Below are 20185 nucleotides of genomic sequence, written 5' to 3' on the forward strand. Positions count from 1 at the left end.
GGCATGTGAAATTGCCTCAAATATCAAGTTCAGTGGCAGCAGGAGCAGCTGATACTGTAGGTCCATCAGCGATCTCCAGGTAGAAAACGTCTCCACAGCAGCCCGAGGGAAACAGCAAAGTCCATAACGGTGTTTTAATGTCCTGGCAGCTCCATCCTTCCCTTCGTAGGTGGTTTGGGTTTGGTTCATTTAAGGCAGATTCTTAACATTATTTAAACAGCATTTAAAGCCTCCCTGGGGGAGCTTAAACTGGTCCGAAATCTGTTTTGAGGGATGTTTCGAGCAATTGCTCCTGCTTGGTTTCACCAGGCCGGCCATAGTTGCTGGCAGAGACAGGCTTGGAGGGAGCGCATTGGTATGCAAACCAGCTTCCCCCCTGAAAATGCTGTAGCTGGTCTCTCTGCAGACATGCATAGCATTCCTCCTCTTAAACAAAGGCAGCCAAAGCTCAGCAGCTTCCCTGGCCGGTCCAGTTTGCCTGGTGGCCTCATGGCCAGGGTGACCTAGAGCACTAAGTCATTAGTGTGCTGTTCTGAGAGGGAGGAGTGAGTCTGTACACAATTCTGCTGTGCTTCATGCGTTGTCTGAGTCTTCCCAGGGCTTGTGGTAGAGGCAGGAGCCGCTCAGAGGATGCTTGGCTGCAAACGGCAGTGGTTCCTCAGGCCCAGGGTGCTGGATAATGAGTTGGTCGGTATTGTGCCCACTGTATGGCTCAGCAAAGTCATTGACAATTAACTTGACCGCAGCTGCTTTTACAATGAAACCGTGTGCTCAGACCTCCGGTACCTTACCCCCAAGCCTATCTTCCCCACGCTGATGTCTTGAGCTGGTCACGTCTTGAGATGCACTCAGCCGGGGGCATCCCCATACCAGACTTCTGAAGCTACTTGACCTTTTCGCCTTTTTCCCAACCAGCCTCTTGACCTTCTTTTTGCTTCAGGATGAAAATGACAACCCCCCCACATTCAGCAAGCCCTCCTACGTTATAACTGTGATGGAGGACATTATGGCAGGTATGGAGCATGCCCCTGCTCCTTCTCCAGGCTAGAGTGGGTGATGGTTTGTTGGGGAGGTAAAAGGCAGAGACCTGGCAGTTTCACAGCCATGAGGTCTGGAGTTTGGCCCCACTGTGCATGCAGGCAAGTGGACCCCCTGGACAGGTGACCTGCAGGGGTGGTGTGGGAGGATAGGGCAGCTGCGGAGAGCGGCTCTGGGCTGCTCATAGCCATCCCATCCCTCATTTCTGCCTCCCCAAAGGAGCCACAGTGCTGTTTCTCAATGCCACGGACATGGACCGGTCCAGGGAGTACGGGCAGGAGTCGATCATTTACTCCCTGGAGGGCTCCTCGCATTTTCGGATCAATGCACGCTCAGGTGAGCCTCTGTACATGCTCTCCCTCTTTTCCTTTCAATTCCCTCTCCTAAATTTCCCCTGGTTTTCTTCCCCATCATTGTTTCTTTTTCACCCTCATTCCTTCCTCTACCCTTCCCAAGCAGCCTGCTTAGGAGGTGCACAGTTTAAGGGATTCACCAGATTTCAGACACCACCACTTGCTCGGTCACCATGAGAGCTTTGGCAGAGGCATCGGTGGAAGCTCGGCTCCTGGTGGGCATGACACCTAAGAAAAGGCTTTGGCCACAAGGGCGTACCTTAGCTAAGTTGCTGCTTCCCACCTTCCCTTGCTGGCATCATTTTCAGTTCATTACGGGCAGAAACAAGCATGAGGGATCACAGGCAGTTGTTACGTAGCTCCCATGGGAAGACACAGCACGCACAGGAGCTTTCTGACAAGCTGACCCTTTCAGGGTCCATGGATTTGAAACCGAATCAGAAGAAAGGGCCCCTTTGTGAAGGATTCTCTCCCTTGTTTTGAGTGTCCCTTTTTTCCACCGGTGCCCCTGTTCACCATACAACATCTCTAATGCCTCTCATCTCTTGTGGCTGCAGGAGAAATCACGACGACATCTTTACTGGACCGGGAGGCGAAATCCGAATATATCCTCATTGTCCGGGCGGTGGATGGAGGCGTGGGCCACCATCAGAAGACAGGCATTGCTATGGTGAGTCTGTGAAGGAGCAATTCCCATGTCTTCAAGCCACTGGTGCCTGCCTGGGGCTGGTGTTGGGAGGGGCTGGCCAGGCACTGGTGCCTCAGTTCCCCATGCTAGCAGTGTTTCTTTTTAGCTGTGTGAATGGGTAAAGAGCATACAGTGGTGCCCCGCCGCTGACCGCAGCCCTTGCAGAGAATGACTGTCTGAGCTGTGTAGACTTTGAAATCAGGCTCCCTTTCCTGGCAAGCCATTCACCCAGGAGCCACTTGACCTTCCAGAGCTTTATGTGTCCAGCTCTCCATGCAAAGGTGGTAATGGGTACCTGTTCCACCTGTGGCATGGCTCCCTTTGTTCATGCCTCTTGAGAAATGCTTAGCAGGAGAGCCTGCAGGCACACTTAGTTGTTCCTGATGACTGCTGTTCACATACTGGCTAGATCAAGGGTTTCCAAGCAGTTTGTCATGCCTGGGCTCCTCAAAAGGCTCTGGTGAAGTGCAGGCCATTGTACTGCAGACTGAAGCCTACTGCTTTGCCTTGCCCTTTGCAGACATCAAGGAGAGCCATTGTTTGCAAAGAGTTTGTAAGAAGTCTTTGGAAATATCGGGAGGTCAAAAGCCAAGGATCCATCTCTCTGCTCATGGCACCGCACCACGTTGCTGTGAACATTTCTTAATAGTTGGGTGCTCTTACTCCTGGCGTGCTTGGTTAGGCTGAGGAGAGACGTCCCACGCAATAGAGCACGATGCAGGGAAATAATGTGGTTTTGCTGAGGAGATCCCTAAAATAGTTGTCACTACTGCCGAGGGCCATAAGGAGGTGTGCAATCTGGGTAGCAGACTAGAAGCCCCCTATGGACCCTTCCAGAAGCACATGATGGCCTTGGCCGGGCAACAGAATGGCCCGTTGGATGCTGGGTTCCCCTGTTGGGGCTCCAGATGAGATAATGTTCTCCTAAAAGCTTTATTGAAAGGCAAAATAAGGCTTTTGCCACACAGATTGCGTTTTGAAAAAAATATAAAAGCATCATGATTCCTAAATAGTTAAAGAATATTAAAACTCTGTGAGAAGTGGGTGGCCAATTAAGTTTGTCTGTTGTCATTAGCGAGGATATACACCCAGGACTCAAAGCTGTTCCCTGTAATCATTTTTTATCCGGGAACAGGGGTCCGTTTAGGGGCTTTGCAAGATCCTCAGATGATGGACAAGCACCTAGGGTGCTCAGAGTAGAGATGGGTCACCAGCCTTCCCCAGGAACCACGGTGGTGCCTTAGCTTGTGCCCAGGGCACATCCCTGCAGACTGTGCTATCCAGTTTTGCCACTTCTACCACGGGATGGCACCAGCAGCTCAGCCTGGTGCCGAGGCAGGACCCAGTACCTGGGAGCAGAAAAGATCCCAGGAGAAGCTCGACTGAGACCCCTGCGTGGGGGTGGCAGGTGCCAGGGACTTCCTCCTGTCCCTCTGCCCCTCCTTTCCTTGAAGTGCAGCTGTTCCCTGAGGCATCTATATAGGCTTACAGGCTGGATTGACACGGGTGATCTGGGAGGTGTGAGACTCACAGACAGCAGGATGCATCCCACAGGCTCACTGCTGTCACTTAGATGCCATTTCTCAAGCTGCAAATGAAGATAGGTAACACTTCAGAGCACCTTCCTCTCCCGTGCACTCTTGTCTTTGCACCTCCCACCCCCTGTTACTGTACCCTCTCCCGATTTCTCATTTTTTCTTTTTGTTTTCTTGCTTTTTACCAGTGACTCAGTTTTTTGCTTCTTTTCCTGCCATGCTCCTGCTGCACCCTCTCCCCCATCACCATGACCAATTTGCATCCCCCTCCCCACCCCAGTGAAGCAGCTGCTCAAAAACATACCTTGTGCCCCTGCAGTTGTTTTAGCTGCAAGGTAATAAGTACACGTGAGCCAAACCGAGATCAGATATGCCAAGAAGCCTTGGCTATGAAGATGCAGGAGGTTGTTTTTCTGTGGGTTTTCCCTTCAGAGAGTGCATGTGTGTTGGGTACCTGGTGCTGCTGTTCCCCCAGGGACATGCTGTGCTGCCCCAGGAACCTGATGCAGTGTTGCTTGCTTGCTCTCTCACAGGTGAACATCACGCTGCTGGACATCAATGACAACTACCCCACGTGGAAGGATGAGCCATACTTCATTAACCTGGTGGAAATGACGCCCCCCAACTCGGATGTCACCACGGTACATGCGAGGGAAGGCGGCTGTTGCACTAAAAGCCTCTTCCTTTCAGCTGGCAAGGTTGTCACCTGCTTGGCTGGAGCAGGGAGTCACCTCCAAAGTGGTGTCACCTCCTAACTGGTGTCACCTCCAGTCAAGCACCATCTTGCAAAAGTCTATTTAAAAGGTTACTCCTGAGCCCCCTCGCTGCTGCCCCTCCTGTGTGTTTCTCCTGTCTGCTGGGATTATTATCTTTTTTCTCCCCAAATTGTGTGGGTTTTGGCCAAATTCTCCTTTTCTTAGCCTCGCCTGCGACCTCCTTCAAGGACCTCTCTGAAAGACATTGATTTACAACCTTTCAAGTCCCTCTGGTGAAATAAAAGAGAGGGAGAGAGGAAGGCTTGTACTCCATCACGCCAGGAGAAAAATGACGGGCACAAAACGGAAAATAAATGAGAGAAAAGTGAAGAGAATCCACAAAATCGTATAAGGAGGAAGGCTGCGAGAGAAAAGGAGTTGGGGGGGAAGAACAGTCTGGTAGAGCCAGAGCACGGCAGTTTTCTGTCTTCTGTGTGGCACCAGCCCCGCTGCTTGGTGCCTGCTTGAAGTCGTCTTGCCTTTGACATCCCAATTAGTTGCTGGGAAAATAATTACTGTGTCAGCAATATGATGTAAATTCAGCTGCGGGACAAGCAGCGGGGGCTGGGGAAGTTATGAGTGTAATGAAGTTGGGGTTTTTTTAATGTAAAAGTCCCCTGTAATTAAAAATGTCACAGGGAGAACAATAAAGCACAAAATGTCTGGCGTGGAGGAAAACTCCACCAGTGAATTATTTCTAGGATTTCCGATGTGGCAGCACAAGTTCCTCAGAAAGCCTCTTTGTCCCGTTTATTTTATTTTTCTGAAGGGTGCTTGTTTTCTAGCTGGTTTTATTTAAAAGGAAAAAAGCCCATTTGATTGCTGTGTGCTCATGTCTCTCTTGCCTTGCCATTACCTCTTGGGCTTGCAGGCCAATTTCAGTTAGATTTAACACTACAGTAGAGGTCTCGAGGGTACAAACCCCCTGCAAATACCATGAAAATATACAGCTGTATAGAGGAAGGAGAACTTCTCGCTGCCACTGGTACAGGGAAGCCTCTCATGAGCTCAGCCTCGTTATTAGACACTGGTGAATCATGTGGGGACTCACCATGGGAGTTAATTCCCATCGCTCTACTTTAATTTTTGCTCTTTCTCTGTGGCAGGTGGTGGCCATTGACCCAGACCTGGGGGAGAACGGCACAGTGGTGTACAGCATCCGACCCCCCAACAAGTTCTACAGCATCAACAGCACCACCGGGAAGATCCGCACAACCGGTGTCTTGCTGGATCGCGAGAACCCCAACGCCCAGGAGGCCCAGCTCATGCGGAGGATCGTGGTGTCAGTCACCGACTGTAAGCTCTGCTTTCATCCCACTCCTCTTTTGCCACAGTGGTTTGTCTCGCTCCACCGTAGCTAGAAATCGCTGGGGCTCAGGTTGTGCAAGCATTGCCCTCCTCACCCTCCGCTTTCCCTCCCCGGTGGTTTTCACGTGTTACATGGAACTTTCGTCAGCCTGATCTTTCCTTTATGATGACGTTTCTTTTTTTCCCCTGTTTTTAGCATAAGTTGCAAAGATGTTTCTGAGGTTAAAAAATGAGAGTAGGTTAAAACCTGCTGCTAAAACAAACCAGAAACCTTCAAAATGTGAGCACAGTCATTTCTGTAGCAGCCCTGACGATGAGCCTGGGAGGCAGAAACTCCCTCTCTTCTGTCTGGCTCCATCAGTACCTAGGAAAGTCAATCGAGCAGGTGGGGGGAAAAGAGCTGATCAAGCAGCAAAATGTGTTTTTCTCTGGAAACAGTATCTTAGGGAAACTTTTTAAGGAAAAAAGATAGAGATATGAAGATAATTTTCTATTATCCAGCCTGTTTCCAGCAGTCAGGAGGCACATAGAAGCTCATCTCTGCCCCTTTCTGTTTTTGCATAACCTCTGCACTGTGCTAAAGCCATCGTCCCATCCGTCCTGCAGGAAAGACAGAGACAAGCACAGACTGGTCTCGCTTTCGTTTCAAGCTGCATGCACAGGTAGCCATCGGTCTGCCCGGCATGCCAGCTGCCAGGGAGAGTTTTCCCCTGCCAGGGAGCTGTGTCATTAGTCTGAGGGGCTGCAGTGCAGGGGGTAACACGGACAGGTCAATGCCTTGAGGATGCAGCCCCATCCTGCCCTACTATCTGTATAGGGAGTGAGGGCTCCTTTTTAGGGGAAAGGGGTGGAAACAGCTCGAGGCATTAACCTTGAGACCCCGTTCCTGGCCTCCGCAGGCGGGAGGCCACCCCTGCGAGCTACCAGCAGCGCCACGGTTTTCGTCAACCTGCTGGACCTGAATGACAACGACCCCACTTTCCAAAACCTGCCCTTCACTGCCGAGATCGCTGAGGGCCTTCCTGCAGGCTCCTCTGTCTTCCAGGTGAGCGTGTCGCATTGCCACCATGCCCCGCGCTGAGAGCTGCTGCTGTTGTTGCTGCCATCGCTTCTGCAAAGCAAGCTAGCAGTACATCCTCTCCACCCTCTCCATCCTCTAGCAGTGCAACTGGGGGGATGCAGAAGGGGTTGTGGCATCCCACCCCATGTGCTTGCTCCCAGCAGGAAGGATGCTCTGAGGCCTCTTTGTTTCAGCCCAGAATCCCTGGGGACAAAGAGATGCTAAGTGTTTATGTACTGTGATTTTCATTGTCAGGAAATGATCAGGTTCGCCCATGCTCACCCCTTCCCTCCGCTCTCCCCACCAGGTAGTAGCCATCGACCTGGACGAGGGTCCAAATGGGCAGGTGACATACCGCATGCAAGTGGGGATGCCCCGCATGGATTTCTTCATCAACAGCACCAGTGGGCTTGTCACCTCCACCACCGTGCTAGACAGGGAGAGGATTGCCGAGTACTACCTGCGGGTGGTGGCCAGCGATGCCGGTGTGCCCTCCAAGAGCTCCACCAGCACCCTGACTGTCAAAGGTGGGTACACCGAGACCCCTCCAATCCTGTCCAGCCGCAGAGCCCCCTCCAGTCCCAAAGAGATGCGTGACAATGACACCTGACCAGAGGAAATGTGGTTTATGTAGGAGACACAGCAAGGAGTCAGATGGATATATGATCTGACCTGTTAGGTGGTTTTGCATGTGACAGCATGCAGGGAAGGCATCCCATCACACTGCTCTCCCCACGGGCTGCGTGTCTTGCCCGGTGTGGTGTCAGCATAGTAGAGAGATAGAGGAAAATATGGTGTTTCTGGCAGCACCCCCAGATTCTGTATGATTTTTCCTCCACTCCCTCATCCCCAGTGTTTCTTTTTCTTTTGGCTTGCCTTTTGCTTCAGCATGTGATTTGCATCAGCTGTGTGTCTGGACAGCCCGTGTAATCCTGATTTCAGAGCTGGACTGCTATTATGTGGCCTGTTTTTAATTTAATGCATTTCTATTTACTGGCTTCACATGAGCCTAGTGCTGAGGGTAAGCTTCATCTGGAAATAAACTGACCCTGGATTCTTCTCAGGACTGGGTTGGAAAAAGAAGTTTCTGGTCCTGTAACTCCAGAGCCCTTTGCCATACGCCAGGACTTACTGAACTTACATTTAAGCCCCAGATTTTCTTCTGAAGGGGGATGGAAATGAGTTTGGTGCAAACAGTAACTTTCCTTACAGTTCTGTAAGGCTTCTTTGGATGTGGGGGGGTGATCTGTATGTGTGAATCAAACACAAAAAAGGCAATCAAACACAGCCTGCAGCCAGGGGGACCAGTCTGTTTTACAGCCAGACTGCAGGTACCCCTACCACACAAATGGCAGGGAGCAGCAGGCAGAGCATTCCCTGGGATGCTCAGAGCAGCAGGCGGGTGGTTTGGGGAGCCTGGAAGACGTTAGCCTGGCATCTGCAGGAGGGGCAGCCCTTGGGGGGGCACTCAACTCCACTCCCCCTTTCAGTTCTGGACGTGAACGACGAGAACCCCACCTTCTTCCCAGCCATCTACAACGTGTCGCTGCCTGAAGACGTGGCCCGGGATTTCAAAGTGGTCCGGCTCAACTGCACGGATGCTGACATCGGGCTGAACGCTGAGCTTAGCTACTTCATCACAGGTATGAACCCTTTGCAAAATGCTGCGAAGGGGACCCTTGGCTGTGGAAATGAGCAGGCTGCCCCGGACCTTGGCCAGGGTGTTCTGCACATCAGCGCTGCCTTTTCCAGCCCCTCCAAACCTTGTACGGTATCGCCATCTGCTGAACAGCCCCGCTTGGCTCCCCACCATGCTGCCCGCTCTGCCCTGTTCCTGTGCCCTGCCTGGGGTAAACCTTTGGCCCCCAGCATCCCCTGCCCTCTCGCACCACCGGCATGCAGCCGGGAAAGGCACGGGGATGGGCTGAACACCACGGGCTGGGGTGACATTCACATAACGTGTATTTACGGTTGGAAGCCTCTCTGGATTTTTAGGGCATCTTGCAGCCCTGCATGCAGGTGGTTTGGGGTGGGCAGGGAGCAGGCAGGCAGCGATGCCACCCGGGCAGTGCCTGGCCTGCACCGCAGCTGCAGCACCTGCAGCAGGAGGCTGGGGAACCCCCTGGCCACGCTTTGACTTGCAAACTGCACGCGTGGCATTTAGCCCTCAGGAAGAGGGCAAAACCAGAAGTGTCACCAGAGAGTCATTTTTCTCACAATAGCAGCCTCGCATTTCATCTCACAGTGCCTCCAGCCTCTCCCGCAAGAGCAAAGACATGTGTTGTCCCACAGGTACCACAGGCCACATGCGAAGTGACCTCAGTTTGCTTCTGAAGCATTCAGGAAATGATGTGGCTCTTACATGATTCAGCTTTTCCTACAACGATCGTTCCTCTCTTGGGAGGTGGACATGGCACTTGGTGTAGCAAAGCGAAGGTGCTCTGGCCACTTTTGCTGCAGAGAAGCTTTGTCTAGGACAAGACACAAGCTTATCCTACAAAGCTTGCCTTGCTCACAAGCGTGTAAACTGCAGCCCTTCAGGAGGGCAGACTGGGCACTTGCGATTTCCACAGCTGGGCTGACGCCGTGCCCAGTGTGCAGCGTCCTGCGGAGCGTGGGCTCTGCTCCCTGCATCCGGACAACAGGTGACCTGGCCTTTGTCCTTTGCTGCAGGTGGGAACCAGGATGGCAAATTCAGCGTCGGCTTCAGGGATGGGGTGGTCAGGACAGTCGTGAGTCTGGACAGGGAGACCGTGGCATCGTACACACTGATCCTGGAGGCCATCGGTAAGGATTTCTCACCGTTCCTGTGGGACTGCTGCCATGCAGCCACATAGGGTGGCTGTGCACGTGCCGAGCTGCCTCGCCAGTACGTGGGAGAGATAGCAACCTTTGAGGTGCTCTATAAACCAGAGCCTGTGTCTGGTGTTAGCATTTCACAAACCCATGTGCATTAATGTGTCCCGTTGTCATCGTGACTTTTGCAGATAGCACATTCACCCCTCAGGCTCTCCCAGCCCCAGCGTTTTTCCTTTTCCCCAGGGAAGGCAAGGCTCCCCGTTCCCAAGAGGCTCTGTACTGCCCAGGTCAGACCTCCACCCATGAATGCCAGCACCACAGCATCGTTCCCCTAATGCCATGCCAGCTCCATGGCTGCCAATTAATCCAAAGCCGCCTGGCACGGGCAGAGGGCCCACATGCCAAATGCATCTTGGCTGTCATCCCCAGAGCTTTATAATGAAGTACCTGTTTACAGAAGACTTGGATGTCCCTTTTCAAAGGAGAAAAAAGTGGCCTGGTCAGAAATCTTGGAGGCATGGCATTGCAGGTGCCACAGCACCTGCAGCAGGGATGCTGCACTGGCTGGGCACACAGGACCGGATCCCGGGTGGTAAAGGGTCCATTCTGCCCCTCTGATGGGTATCAGACTGCTTGTGTTTTCCCAGACACCAAATCCCACAGGCTCCAGCCGGGTGGGTTTAGTGCTCAGGCACGTTAGAAAAAGCAAACCCAGCTTCCCCATTGCCTCATCCTTCGTGGCAAAACCAAGAGCCACACTGCCATGTCCTTCTCTACTGAACATCAGCTGGTTCTGGTGGGTGCCCTTTGGCTGTGAGCTGAGCTGGGTCTACAGAAATCTCCTCAGAGCCCCCCCTGCCTGTCTTCATCTCCCAAATCACTGATCAACACCAGACCCTTCCAACATATATCACCCTCTTAGTCTATGGAGCTGCAAACCCTCTTTAATGACCAGTTACGTTTCCAGCCTCGCTGAGCAGTGGCTCCATGGCAGAGCTTGGAGGTGGTTCAGCTCTCCCATTTTCTTTCAGGATAGGCAGAAAAAAACCCTCCCATTGTTCAGTGTGAGATTTGGAAGCTGCAGAAAAGTTGGAGGATTTTAGTTCAGACTTTTTGGACCTGTTATTTTCAGCAGCTGAGGGCTGAGCACCACTGTGCAAGGAGGAGATGGAGATGACTGAAGCTCCCCTCACCTTTCTCTCCTATACAGACAACGGCCCCACCGGGAACCGGCGCACCGGGACTGCCACTGTGTACGTGACTGTCCTGGATGTCAACGACAACCGACCTATCTTCCTTCAGAGTAGTTACGAAGTCAGTGTCCCCGAGGACATCCCAGCTGGCAGCAGTATAGTACAGGCACGTGGCGCTCTTCCACCGGGTTCTTGGGTGGGTGAAGGGAGTCCCCTGCTCTCCATGCTCTGGCACCATGGCACTGAGCTGCAGGAAGCCCAGAGTAGAGATTTTCTCTCCCCATCAGTGGTCTGTTCCCCCAGGCTAGGGCAAGGTTTGTTCTTGCTTGTGCGCTCCTCTGCTCCTTTGGTAACCCAGGCTGTGAGCACCAGGGAGAAGACAGAAAAGCGCAAGGGAAAAATAAGAAGTTCGCCCCGCTTCTGCAGGGGGTGAACGGAGAAAACACAAGCCCTGTTGGCAAGGGCCCTCTGCCTGACTGCCTCCCTGCTTCCTCCCTCCTCCCAGCAGAGAAGGGGCTGAGAGTGGAGATCTGAATGGGGAGGGAGAAGAGTGCGTTCAAAGAGATGCTCTGAGAGGAGGGGGGAAACGAAGGGAGAAAAGCATTTGGACTTTGCTTTCATTTTTGTTCCTCTTTGAGGGACTGGTGGGCAGAGCTGAATGGCTTAGTGAGCACCCGAATGAATGTGGGCATTCACGCGGCCTCTGAGTGCTTCCAGCATCCCTTCAAACCCAGGGCTCTTCTGGAGCGGGCACCAAAGACTCTTTGCAGAGGGTCCTGGGAAGGCTTCTTCTGCCTTGAATGCCTCTCCCGGCACGGGGAAAGGGGCAGCTTTGTCCCTGGCTTTCACGGGCAGGGTGAGTCACCAGGAAAGAAGAAAGGAGCCTTTTGCCTCTTACAACAAAGGTTTGCTGGCAGCCGGGAGCCATGCGTCGTGCTTAGGGTGGCCAGTCCCCACATGTGAGCCCTGTGGCTCCCCATCATCAGTTGTGCCATGGCACGGGATGTGTGATGTCTGTATCACCGTGCCTGTCTCTAGGGTCAGGCATCTACCTGACATTTCTGCACCCAGGGTGGAGCTGTGCAGGGCAGCTGTGCAGGCAGAGAGGAGCCCTGCCACGGGACTCCTAACGCTGAGCCATTTTCTTAAATTGGAAGACTGTGAGTGGAGGAAAACCAAGCCTGACATCAAAGAACCTTTTCTTAGAGCATGCTTCCCAAAAGAGGAGGATACCCTTGGAAGTCTGTGGCACAGGAGAGGCGGTATTTGGGGAAAGTTGTTTTTCACAGAAAAAAAATCAGAGGGACATGGAAATGAGCAAATCACTTGGGTTTAGTTTAATTTACACCTTTAGTGTGAACCATTTGTACTGAAGGTCTCCCCCTTCAAATACACCCCACATCCCTGTAGCAACCAGAGAGTGTTTGAAGGTTTCCCCATCCCGTTCTCCAAAAGCCAGGCAGCCCAGGGCCAGAGGAGAGCAGGAATGTCCCAGGCAGCCCGGAGAGGTCCTGATGCAGAGGTGCAACCTGCAAGGATCAGAAACCATGTGAAACCCGAAGAGATGGGGTTTGGTGCTCACCGTGGGGCCTTGCTGGGCACGGAGACTTCACCCAAAGGGGTGAAATTGATGGATGAACGTAGTGTGAGCTGCAGACCTGGAAGAATTAAACAGTTTTTTCCTACTGATTCCTTTAAGCATGTCAGCTTACCTGCTGGCTGTTGTACACTTTCCCAGCAGAAACAAGCAGCTCAGCTTTGTGCAGTGCCTTTCCAAGCTGGCAGTGGTTGCGAGCCTCAAAAGGCCTCTTTAATGCATTTACAGACGTGTTTACCTGCTCCCGCTGCTTGTTTATTGAAGCAGATTTCCAGCAGACAGCTGTAGCATGTATCCTTCCAAGCATCGACCACAGCAACCCACAGTGCATTGCATGGGGAGGGGGGAGACAGGGACCGAGCAGCACTCAGAGGTTCTGAGCCTTCCTCTACCTGCTCAGGAGCACATCGTGGGTGGCAGTCTCAGCTAAGGATGGCTTTTTGTGGAGCACGTTTGCCCCAGGATGCTGCTCTTCGAGGCGATATTTGTTACGCTGCCAGGTTGTTCTGCTTTTGCCTAGGCTGTTTGTTCAGGTGCCTTGCAACTTGCACAATGTTTTCCAAAAGAAATTAAGCGGCAATATTTTTTTGGACTGGATGGTGATAGCTCTGTGTGGGTGTAGTTTGGATACCTCCACCTTTCCTGCCAGGAAACCGTAACCTGGAAAGTGTTTGGGAATCTGAAATAGCAGAATCCCCTGTCACCTTGCAGCATTGCTGCCTGGAAATGAGCTGCTCAAAGGGGCTCTGCTGGGATGCCTGGCGTACCAGGGGCTGCTTGAGAAGGGAACTGGACCTGAACCAAAAGCTTGGGAAAGAATAGGATTGCAGGGTGAGTTTGTTCCTGCCAAGCAGGATCACATTTTGGTAGACTCCATGATGTCCCAGTCCTGGCTGGCAGGGGAGCTCTTGGGGCAGGCGAGCTGTCTCTGGGACACTGGCCGACTCCTCCTGAAGGTGTTGATGGAGCATCGAAGGGAACCCAGCCGTTTCCAGAGCCTCAGCTGGGGCTCACTGGCATCTGCCGGGTGATGGGGCATGCACTCATGGAGCCCAGAGCGGGACTGGTCCAGTGCTGCTGGCTTGCAGAGGGTGACAAAGATGAGGAAGGTTGCCAGGAGGAGGAAGATGCAGACGAGCGCAACGATGACAGGCAGCGGACCTGCCATCGCAAGGGATGCAGGGCTGGGGGGGACCAGCTCAGTGGTAGAAACCAGAAGCCCAAGGAGAGGCGGGGTGGGAGAGGTCCCGTTGCTGGCATCCTCTGTGCTCATATTCCCTGCAGTGCACAAGGTGACACAGCGAAGCAACATGGGTGATCACTTCCTAGAGGCTGGGCAGACAGTCACTGTCTCTAACCTGATGGATTTTTGGCTTGCCTTGATGTCCAAGGTCCTCCCAGCTGTGTTTTGTGTGACACAGGGGAACAAGAAGAGTCTGTCTGCTTTGCCAGCAGGCAAAGCGCAGAGCTGGGATTTATAACTGCAAAGTACTGCCCTGAACTGAAGTGCAAAACCGTCTGGCAAAGAAATCTAGCACAGGTAGTACTGCGTACATGGGGCACCATGGCCCTGGTGATGACACCTGTAGGGAACATGCACACATGTTGCATGCAGCTTTTCTGGAAGCAGTAAATAACCATATGCTAGAGAAGGTCCAAAATCGTCCACCCAGGCTGCTGGGGTTTGGTTCTTCTCTGTTCCCCAGAAATGTGGGTTTGTGGAATTGACTGTCATTAGGGTTTTTTTGATTATTCCCTCTCCCCCAAGGAAGATGGATAGTTGGTTGAGCCTCTGCCCAGCTAAGTCCCCATGGAGCTGCAGTATGGCACTAGCACTGCCTTTTTGGTTTTTTTGCAGGGGTGAAGCTTAACGCACTCACCCTGCTTGTGCCAAAATCTTCTTGTGTTAGGCACTCTGCTGACCTGGTTTCAGGTTCAGACACGTCTCAGGTTTCTCAGCCAGTTCTGCAAACAGTGATGCAAACCAGCTTCCCAAAGCCTCATCGACATGAGCTCTTACTGAACACCTGATGGCAGCTGTCCTCTCCTTTCCCCAGTGGGTCATATCCCCGCAGCTCACATCCTCGGAGCAGTTTGCACCCATCATTTTGCTCCCATGCACCCTCCTGCACCTGTTCCTGGCCCTGCATGGGCTGTGTTGGAGGCCAACGTCTCCCCAGCTCAGAGATGAGAGCTGGGGAAATATTGCTGTGCCAACCCTCTGCAATGCGACAGCTTGGCTTGGCCCTTGGTGCTCTAACCAGTAGGCTGGAGGTAAAGCTTTATTACACTGACTTTCCTGCAGAGATGTGGGAGTTAGAAATAGTGATGGAGGGCTGTTGTACTGGTCTGTGGTGGGGCAGTCTCTTGGCAAGTACTGATTTGGATCGAGCCAATTTAAAATTAAGATCTTAGGAGGGGAAAGGCAGGGCTGCAGGGACTAGCCAGTCTCTGGGTCTGCTCTTGCAGCCACCACCCCAGAGCCATGCAGGTTTGTGTAGGCAGCAGCCAGATAAACACTGTAAGGCATTCAAAAAAAGACAAGACATCAGTGACATGTCTGTAATTGCTAACTGGAATCTGTGAGACACCCTGGTGGAGACAAGCCCAGTGAGGCAAGCATCACTCACTGTCCAAATTACACGCCAGTAAAGAACCTTAAGCAAACGCTGTGAGAGCTGCAAGGCTGAGTGCTCAGAGGTTAAGGAGTCCTTGAACTTGAGTTGTCTGTGCCCCAGCTGTACCCGTGGTATGTGGGTGCATGCTTGTGTAGGTGAGCTCCCAGCTCTGGTTTGCCAGGACCCTGCCTCGTCCCGGAGGGGACAGATGGATCCTGTAGGATCTGCACACCTCTCCTTGCAGGCAATGAGCTGAGATACAGAGGGTATAAAGTCAGAGGTTTCCACTGGAGTTGGGTACCAGGTTGGAGGCTCTTGGGAGATGTGATTTATTTCTGGAACACTTTGCATTATCTGGGCTTGAGCTGTGATGCTGGCAGCCTCAGGGCAAGGACTGGATCAGCCTGGTCAGAGCTCGGAGGCTCTGAGGAGATGTGGCTGTTGCCATGGCTCATAGCCAGGTCTGCGCTCAGAAAATGGGAAATGCAAAAATAAATGGGTCAGCATCTTGAGAAGACTTCAGCTCAGGTGAATCCCTGTGCATATTGCAAGCAAGCTCAGGGGTCAGGGCTCTCATCCCCTCCTCCAGAGTGATGTTTTCCCTCTCTTCACCCCAAAAGCATTTCTTTATTGTGCAGCCTCTCCTTGTCTGGCTCAGCCCCTTCCCCTCCAGCTTTGGGAGCAGAGCAGCCCCTGGCAGCTGCCGCTGTCCCAAAGACCCCTCGGCTCCATGGGCAGGCTGCTCCTGTGCGCTGCTAGGCATGAAAAGCTGCAGGCAAGGCTGCTGCTTGCCGTGCACACCAAAGGCAGCCTGAATCAGGGTTACCACAGCTACCGTAATTCTGGCATTTACTGACCGCATGTGGTTTGGCTTGGTGACCTTATATTGTTCGTTGAAAGCAGCCAGGAGGCATGGGCAATTTCTTCAGGTTGTTTTTTGCTCTGTTGGTGGTGGCTGTAGGGTTGGTTTTTTTTTAAATCCAGCTGATTGTGTCCCTTGGAAACCCATCAGAAGGGATCACGCTGATGTTTTCCCAGGCTTTTCCAGCCATGCCCTCTTCTATTGCTTCCTATCCACCCTCTCCTCACACCCAGTTCAGCTGGCAGAACTGCAGGGAAGGTCCGGGCTGCCCCTCACCTGATCTCTAAATCCTACCAGAAAAAGAGCCACTAAAAATATGGGAAATCTTTTCAGACTACACACAAGTGGTGACTTTCTTTTAGGGCCAATAACTTTTCAATGTATTAACACAGACAAAGGAGGTTTCCACCTCACCTCCTGCCTGAGACAGAGCTACAGCCGTTTCAGCAGAATTTCAGCAAAAAGCCACTAAAATTGGGATCCTATCAGCAGAAAAGTCAGGGCATAGTACGAGCAGCACTCCCGTGCCCCCATGGCATGCATGGGGGTGAGGGCTTCCCTCCCACAGGGTGGGAGCTCAGTGCCTTTTCTGGAGCGCAGCAATGGACTAGCCATCCTCAGCATTTTGTACCCACCAGCCAAGCTGCTGCCTGCATCCCTATTCATAGTACCACCGCTTCCCAGCATCACTGTCCCACCCAAGCCCCGTGTTATTAACTCAGGTGGGTTAATAAGAGGCTTGCCCAGCCTGGCAAACCCCCGCAGAAGGGTCAGCCCTGCCTGATCAGCTCTAACTTGAGATGGCCCCACAAGCACTTGGGACCCAGCACTGGGCATGAAGCAGCTGAGATCAGAGAGGAAAAAAAGAAACTGCAAAATGCTCCTGAGGAAGGTGGAAAGGAAGAAATTATTCTTGTGTGTGAGCAGCAGAAAGTGTTATTCTGCCCAGCACGGGGTGCTGCCTGCCTGGCCCAACGGCCTAGTTTGGCAGGAGTTTTTCTATACACTCTTCCTCCCTTTTCTCAAACTCCTGCAAAGAAAAGGCTCCTTTCAGGCACTTCTGTGCCTGTAATACAGCTCGGATGAAAGGCAGCTCTCTTTCCCCTCCCTGTCTTGCTTAGCGACGCTTTTCTGGGGCTCCCCAGCTTTTCCCAATGCGCTAAGTCTTTCCCCTTGCTTGCAGGAGGAGGAGCTGGATGGTACCAGACACCCGTCTCGCCGACCCGGATAGTTGGGTACTGAAAGCAAAGGGCTGTAGGTGATGCTGTACCCCATCACCCCCGCTGTTAAGCAGCAGCACTGCATTTGCAGGACTTTCCCCTGCTCCTGTCACTGGGACAGGCAAAGCAAAGTGGCAGGGAAGGGAAGACAGATGGCTGACTCCACACCCACCCCAGCCTTCGGTCTCCCCTCTCCACCCCTTTTTGCAGCCCTTTCCCCAGGCAGCTGCAGGGCTAAGGGCAGCAGCTCTGAGGCTGGGGGTGGTGGCACATCCCTGCCCTGGCTCGCTCGCCCCTCGGGGTCAGCCTGAGTGGCTGGTGGTGGGTTTGCCGCGGGGATTTGGGCTCCCTACCTCTCACCGGCGGGCTGAGCCCAGGCTCTGCCTCCCGTACGCTGCCTTGCCGCCTCTCCCACCGCGCTCTGCCGGCTGCCAGCCCCCTCCCTTCTGGAGTGCGAGGGAGGGTGGGAGAGAGACGGCGGCCAGGCTGGGGATAGCTTGAGTGTGCAAAGCCAGGGGGGTCCCTGAGCCCCCTCCTGGGCTTTGCCAGCACGGCAGTGCCCCAGGGCTGCGCCCTGCTGGGGCGAGGCGTTGAGCTCCCCGGGATGTTTTTCCCCGGGCTTTGCTGAATGGTACGGTCGGTCGTGGGCTGAGTCCCCCGCGATGGGGAGGGGGCAGCGGGTTGCCGTGCTCCCCCTTTTCCCAGCAGCTTTGTGCCAAACTGCCTGCTTTTTTCCCATTCTTTTATTCCCTGCTCCTTCCTCCTCCTTTTCTGACCCCTTTCTAGCGGCTGGGGGTGTTTGAAACATGGCCTGCGAAGGGCTGGCTATGCCTGCAGTCTGCTCTCTCTAGCTGCACAAGGTGCCTTGCACTAGCATCAAAAAGAGCTTTTCTCCCACCGCTCGCACTTGAGTGCAATCATTTTCCCAAGTTCGGGACAGTCTGTCAAAGTATCGTGTCTCCTCTGGGACCTCAGTAGGTCAAACCAGCAGCAGCTGAGCTTTTTCTAGGCTGCAGGCTGGCAAGGGCATACATTGGTTTAATGCAAACTACTTTTTTTTTTAATAAAAAATAAATACCTGGGCTGACCCTTTTCACCTGGTTTCTGTGCCAGAGCTGCCTGCGCCAAATGCTTGTGTTGAGCTGGGAAAAAGATGGCTAAAGGGGTGTTGGTGGGGTGCAGTTTGCTCACCGTGTTGAAACCCTCCCCATTTGTTTATCTTGAAATGCATTTTGTCAGGCACAGCGGGGCAGAGAATGGCGCAAAAAGCTGTGAAGGTTTTTCTCCCATCCCTTAGGTTTCCCTCCTGTTGCGGCCCTGGTTGCCCCGGCACCGTGTTCCAGCTGACGTGATAGCTTTTCCCAGGGGGGAGCCAGTGTCATGCCAAGGCAGCCGGTCTGCCTGGGCATCGCTCGCCTGCTGGTGCGGAGCCCGTCCATCACACTGGAGAGGAGACAGCCCAGCTCCTGCCCAGAAATGGCCTCAGGGAGCCCTGAGGGTAGAAGAGGTGTCCTGGGAGGGAGAGCTCTCTTCTGTGAAAGGAAGGTGCTGGGTCCATGGTGAAACATGGAGCAAGGGATGGGGTTGCATCTGGCTGTAAGACAGACGTGAAGTGGTCTGGGGCAGAGGAGAGCAGCGTGTGTGGCACAGGGGTGGCAAATCCAGGTAGTTTGCAAGTGCAGGGCTCAGCGTTTTCTAAGGTTTCTGCTGACACAGGCTGATTTGGTGGAAGGGAACAAGAGCAGTTCAAGGCATCTCAAAACTGTGTTTCAGAACAGCATCTGTGAGTCCTGCAAGTGTTGTGTGGGGCTGCAGGTGACAGCCAGTCCAGGGCTTTAAAGCTGAGCCCCTATAAATGGCCTTGCTGTTCCGACTGCACATTCACCCTTTGTAGCATCCCCTCCTCTTTTCAGTGCAAGTCTGGGTGCAAACCTCCACCTGCCTGGGAAAAGGAAAACAGCGGATGATATTTGTAGGGAGAAGATGCAGCAGAAGATGCCTTGCCAGGGGAAGCAGGCAGAGAGTAACCGCTAAGGCGTTCCCTGCATCCTCGCCCCAGTGATTCGCGCAGTTGTGGGAAGCGGTTTCTGCGGAGGGGAGATGCAGCGGCTCGGTGCCAGCTGGGGAGGCAGCCCTGGCCCTGCTGTCCCTCACCGGGTCCTGCTTCCCAGCTGCCGGGCTGCTGGCTGGGGTTTGCGGGGAAAGCACTGCAGTGTTGTTCAGCGACACCAGAGGGGACCCGTGTCTTGGGTTTCCCAGGGCGGACAGCTTAATCGGTATGTGCATGGGCTGTACAGCGCATCGCAGCTAAGGGGTGCTCCCACGCACTGCTCGAGGTCTTGCGAGGACTCAGACCAGTGTCCAGACTACCAGCATGCTCTAGGCTGGTTGCATTCGTGTTTCTTTTGGTTATTTTTACATACGCTGTCGCTTGGGTGACTTGACTGATGCCGTGGGCTGCATGCCCACCAGCCGCTAGAGCAACTCTCCCTGCCCAGTTCAAGCCATCTCTGCAGTCAGGGAGACTGTCCCCAGCGGCATCTCCAGTGAGGCAGGCACCGGCATGCAGGGCAGAACCAATGGAGGCACCTCCTGCACTGACACAGTGGTTTCATGGCATGGTCCTCAGGCTCAGCTGCCACCCCAAGCCTACCCAAGAGATAACCTGGCAGCCGAGGGCTCCCAAGCCTGCTATCCCTGCTGTCTGGTGTCGAGGGAAGGGTAACTTATTTCGCTTTGCAGTTGGTAAGTGCCCTGGCTCAGATGGAGGAGCAGGACGCCCAACCTTGGCGGGGTGGGAGGACTTGTCACAGTCTGGAAACCTCTGCCCTTCACTGCTTTTCTTTTCTTATGCAGGTGAAAGCCACAGATGCAGATGAAGGCATTAACGGGAGAGTGTGGTACAGGATTGTCAAAGGTAAGTCCATGTGCCCCCTGGGTTTGCACCAGGCTCTGGCCAGCAGTACGCATGGCCTCAGGAGGTTGCACTCTCCATCCTTTTGCACTTCACAACCCACAGAAACGTTTTCCCCACCCCTAAGCAAAACTTCAGTATTAGGGTTAATTGCCAGAGGATGATTTGTCACGGATGGATGCCTAGATGCCGTAGCTCCTGGCTTGACCAGGGCCAAACCCTGTTGTAGCTGAGCGTGATGGAGC

At 53.4% G+C, this 20185-nt stretch overlaps 2 protein-coding genes across 5 annotated transcripts in view; one reads left to right on the forward strand and one right to left on the reverse strand.

Annotated features, from left to right (window-relative positions):
* The window catches only part of CDH23 (cadherin related 23), a 213468-nt gene that overhangs the window by 151305 nt on the left and 41978 nt on the right, over window positions 1-20185 (forward strand). For 3 of the 4 annotated variants that reach the window (XM_056352859.1, XM_056352860.1, XM_056352861.1), the window contains 11 exons: window positions 941-1013; window positions 1258-1374; window positions 1949-2061; window positions 4148-4255; window positions 5476-5665; window positions 6577-6722; window positions 7045-7264; window positions 8228-8380; window positions 9411-9524; window positions 10747-10895; window positions 19883-19943. In XM_056352859.1, the coding sequence (XP_056208834.1) occupies window positions 941-1013; window positions 1258-1374; window positions 1949-2061; window positions 4148-4255; window positions 5476-5665; window positions 6577-6722; window positions 7045-7264; window positions 8228-8380; window positions 9411-9524; window positions 10747-10895; window positions 19883-19943 (1444 nt within the window). Of the gene's footprint in view, window positions 1-940; window positions 1014-1257; window positions 1375-1948; window positions 2062-4147; window positions 4256-5475; window positions 5666-6576; window positions 6723-7044; window positions 7265-8227; window positions 8381-9410; window positions 9525-10746; window positions 10896-19882; window positions 19944-20185 lie in introns of those variants that run through there. The other variant, XR_008824095.1, reaches the window with a different exon arrangement.
* Window positions 13024-13823, reverse strand: C9H10orf105 (chromosome 9 C10orf105 homolog). The gene has a single exon (XM_056352864.1). The coding sequence runs from the start codon at window positions 13636-13638 to the stop codon at window positions 13183-13185; it is 456 nt and encodes a 151-aa protein (XP_056208839.1). The 5' UTR covers window positions 13639-13823; the 3' UTR covers window positions 13024-13182.

Source organism: Falco biarmicus, chromosome 9 (assembly GCF_023638135.1).
Source record: "Falco biarmicus isolate bFalBia1 chromosome 9, bFalBia1.pri, whole genome shotgun sequence".
NCBI lineage: Eukaryota > Metazoa > Chordata > Aves > Falconiformes > Falconidae > Falco > Falco biarmicus.

Excerpts from the sequence above, each read along its gene's own strand:
- C9H10orf105 (XM_056352864.1), bottom strand. The coding sequence starts at position 13,638 with ATGTTGCTTCGCTGTGTCACCTTGTGCACTGCAGGGAATATGAGCACA.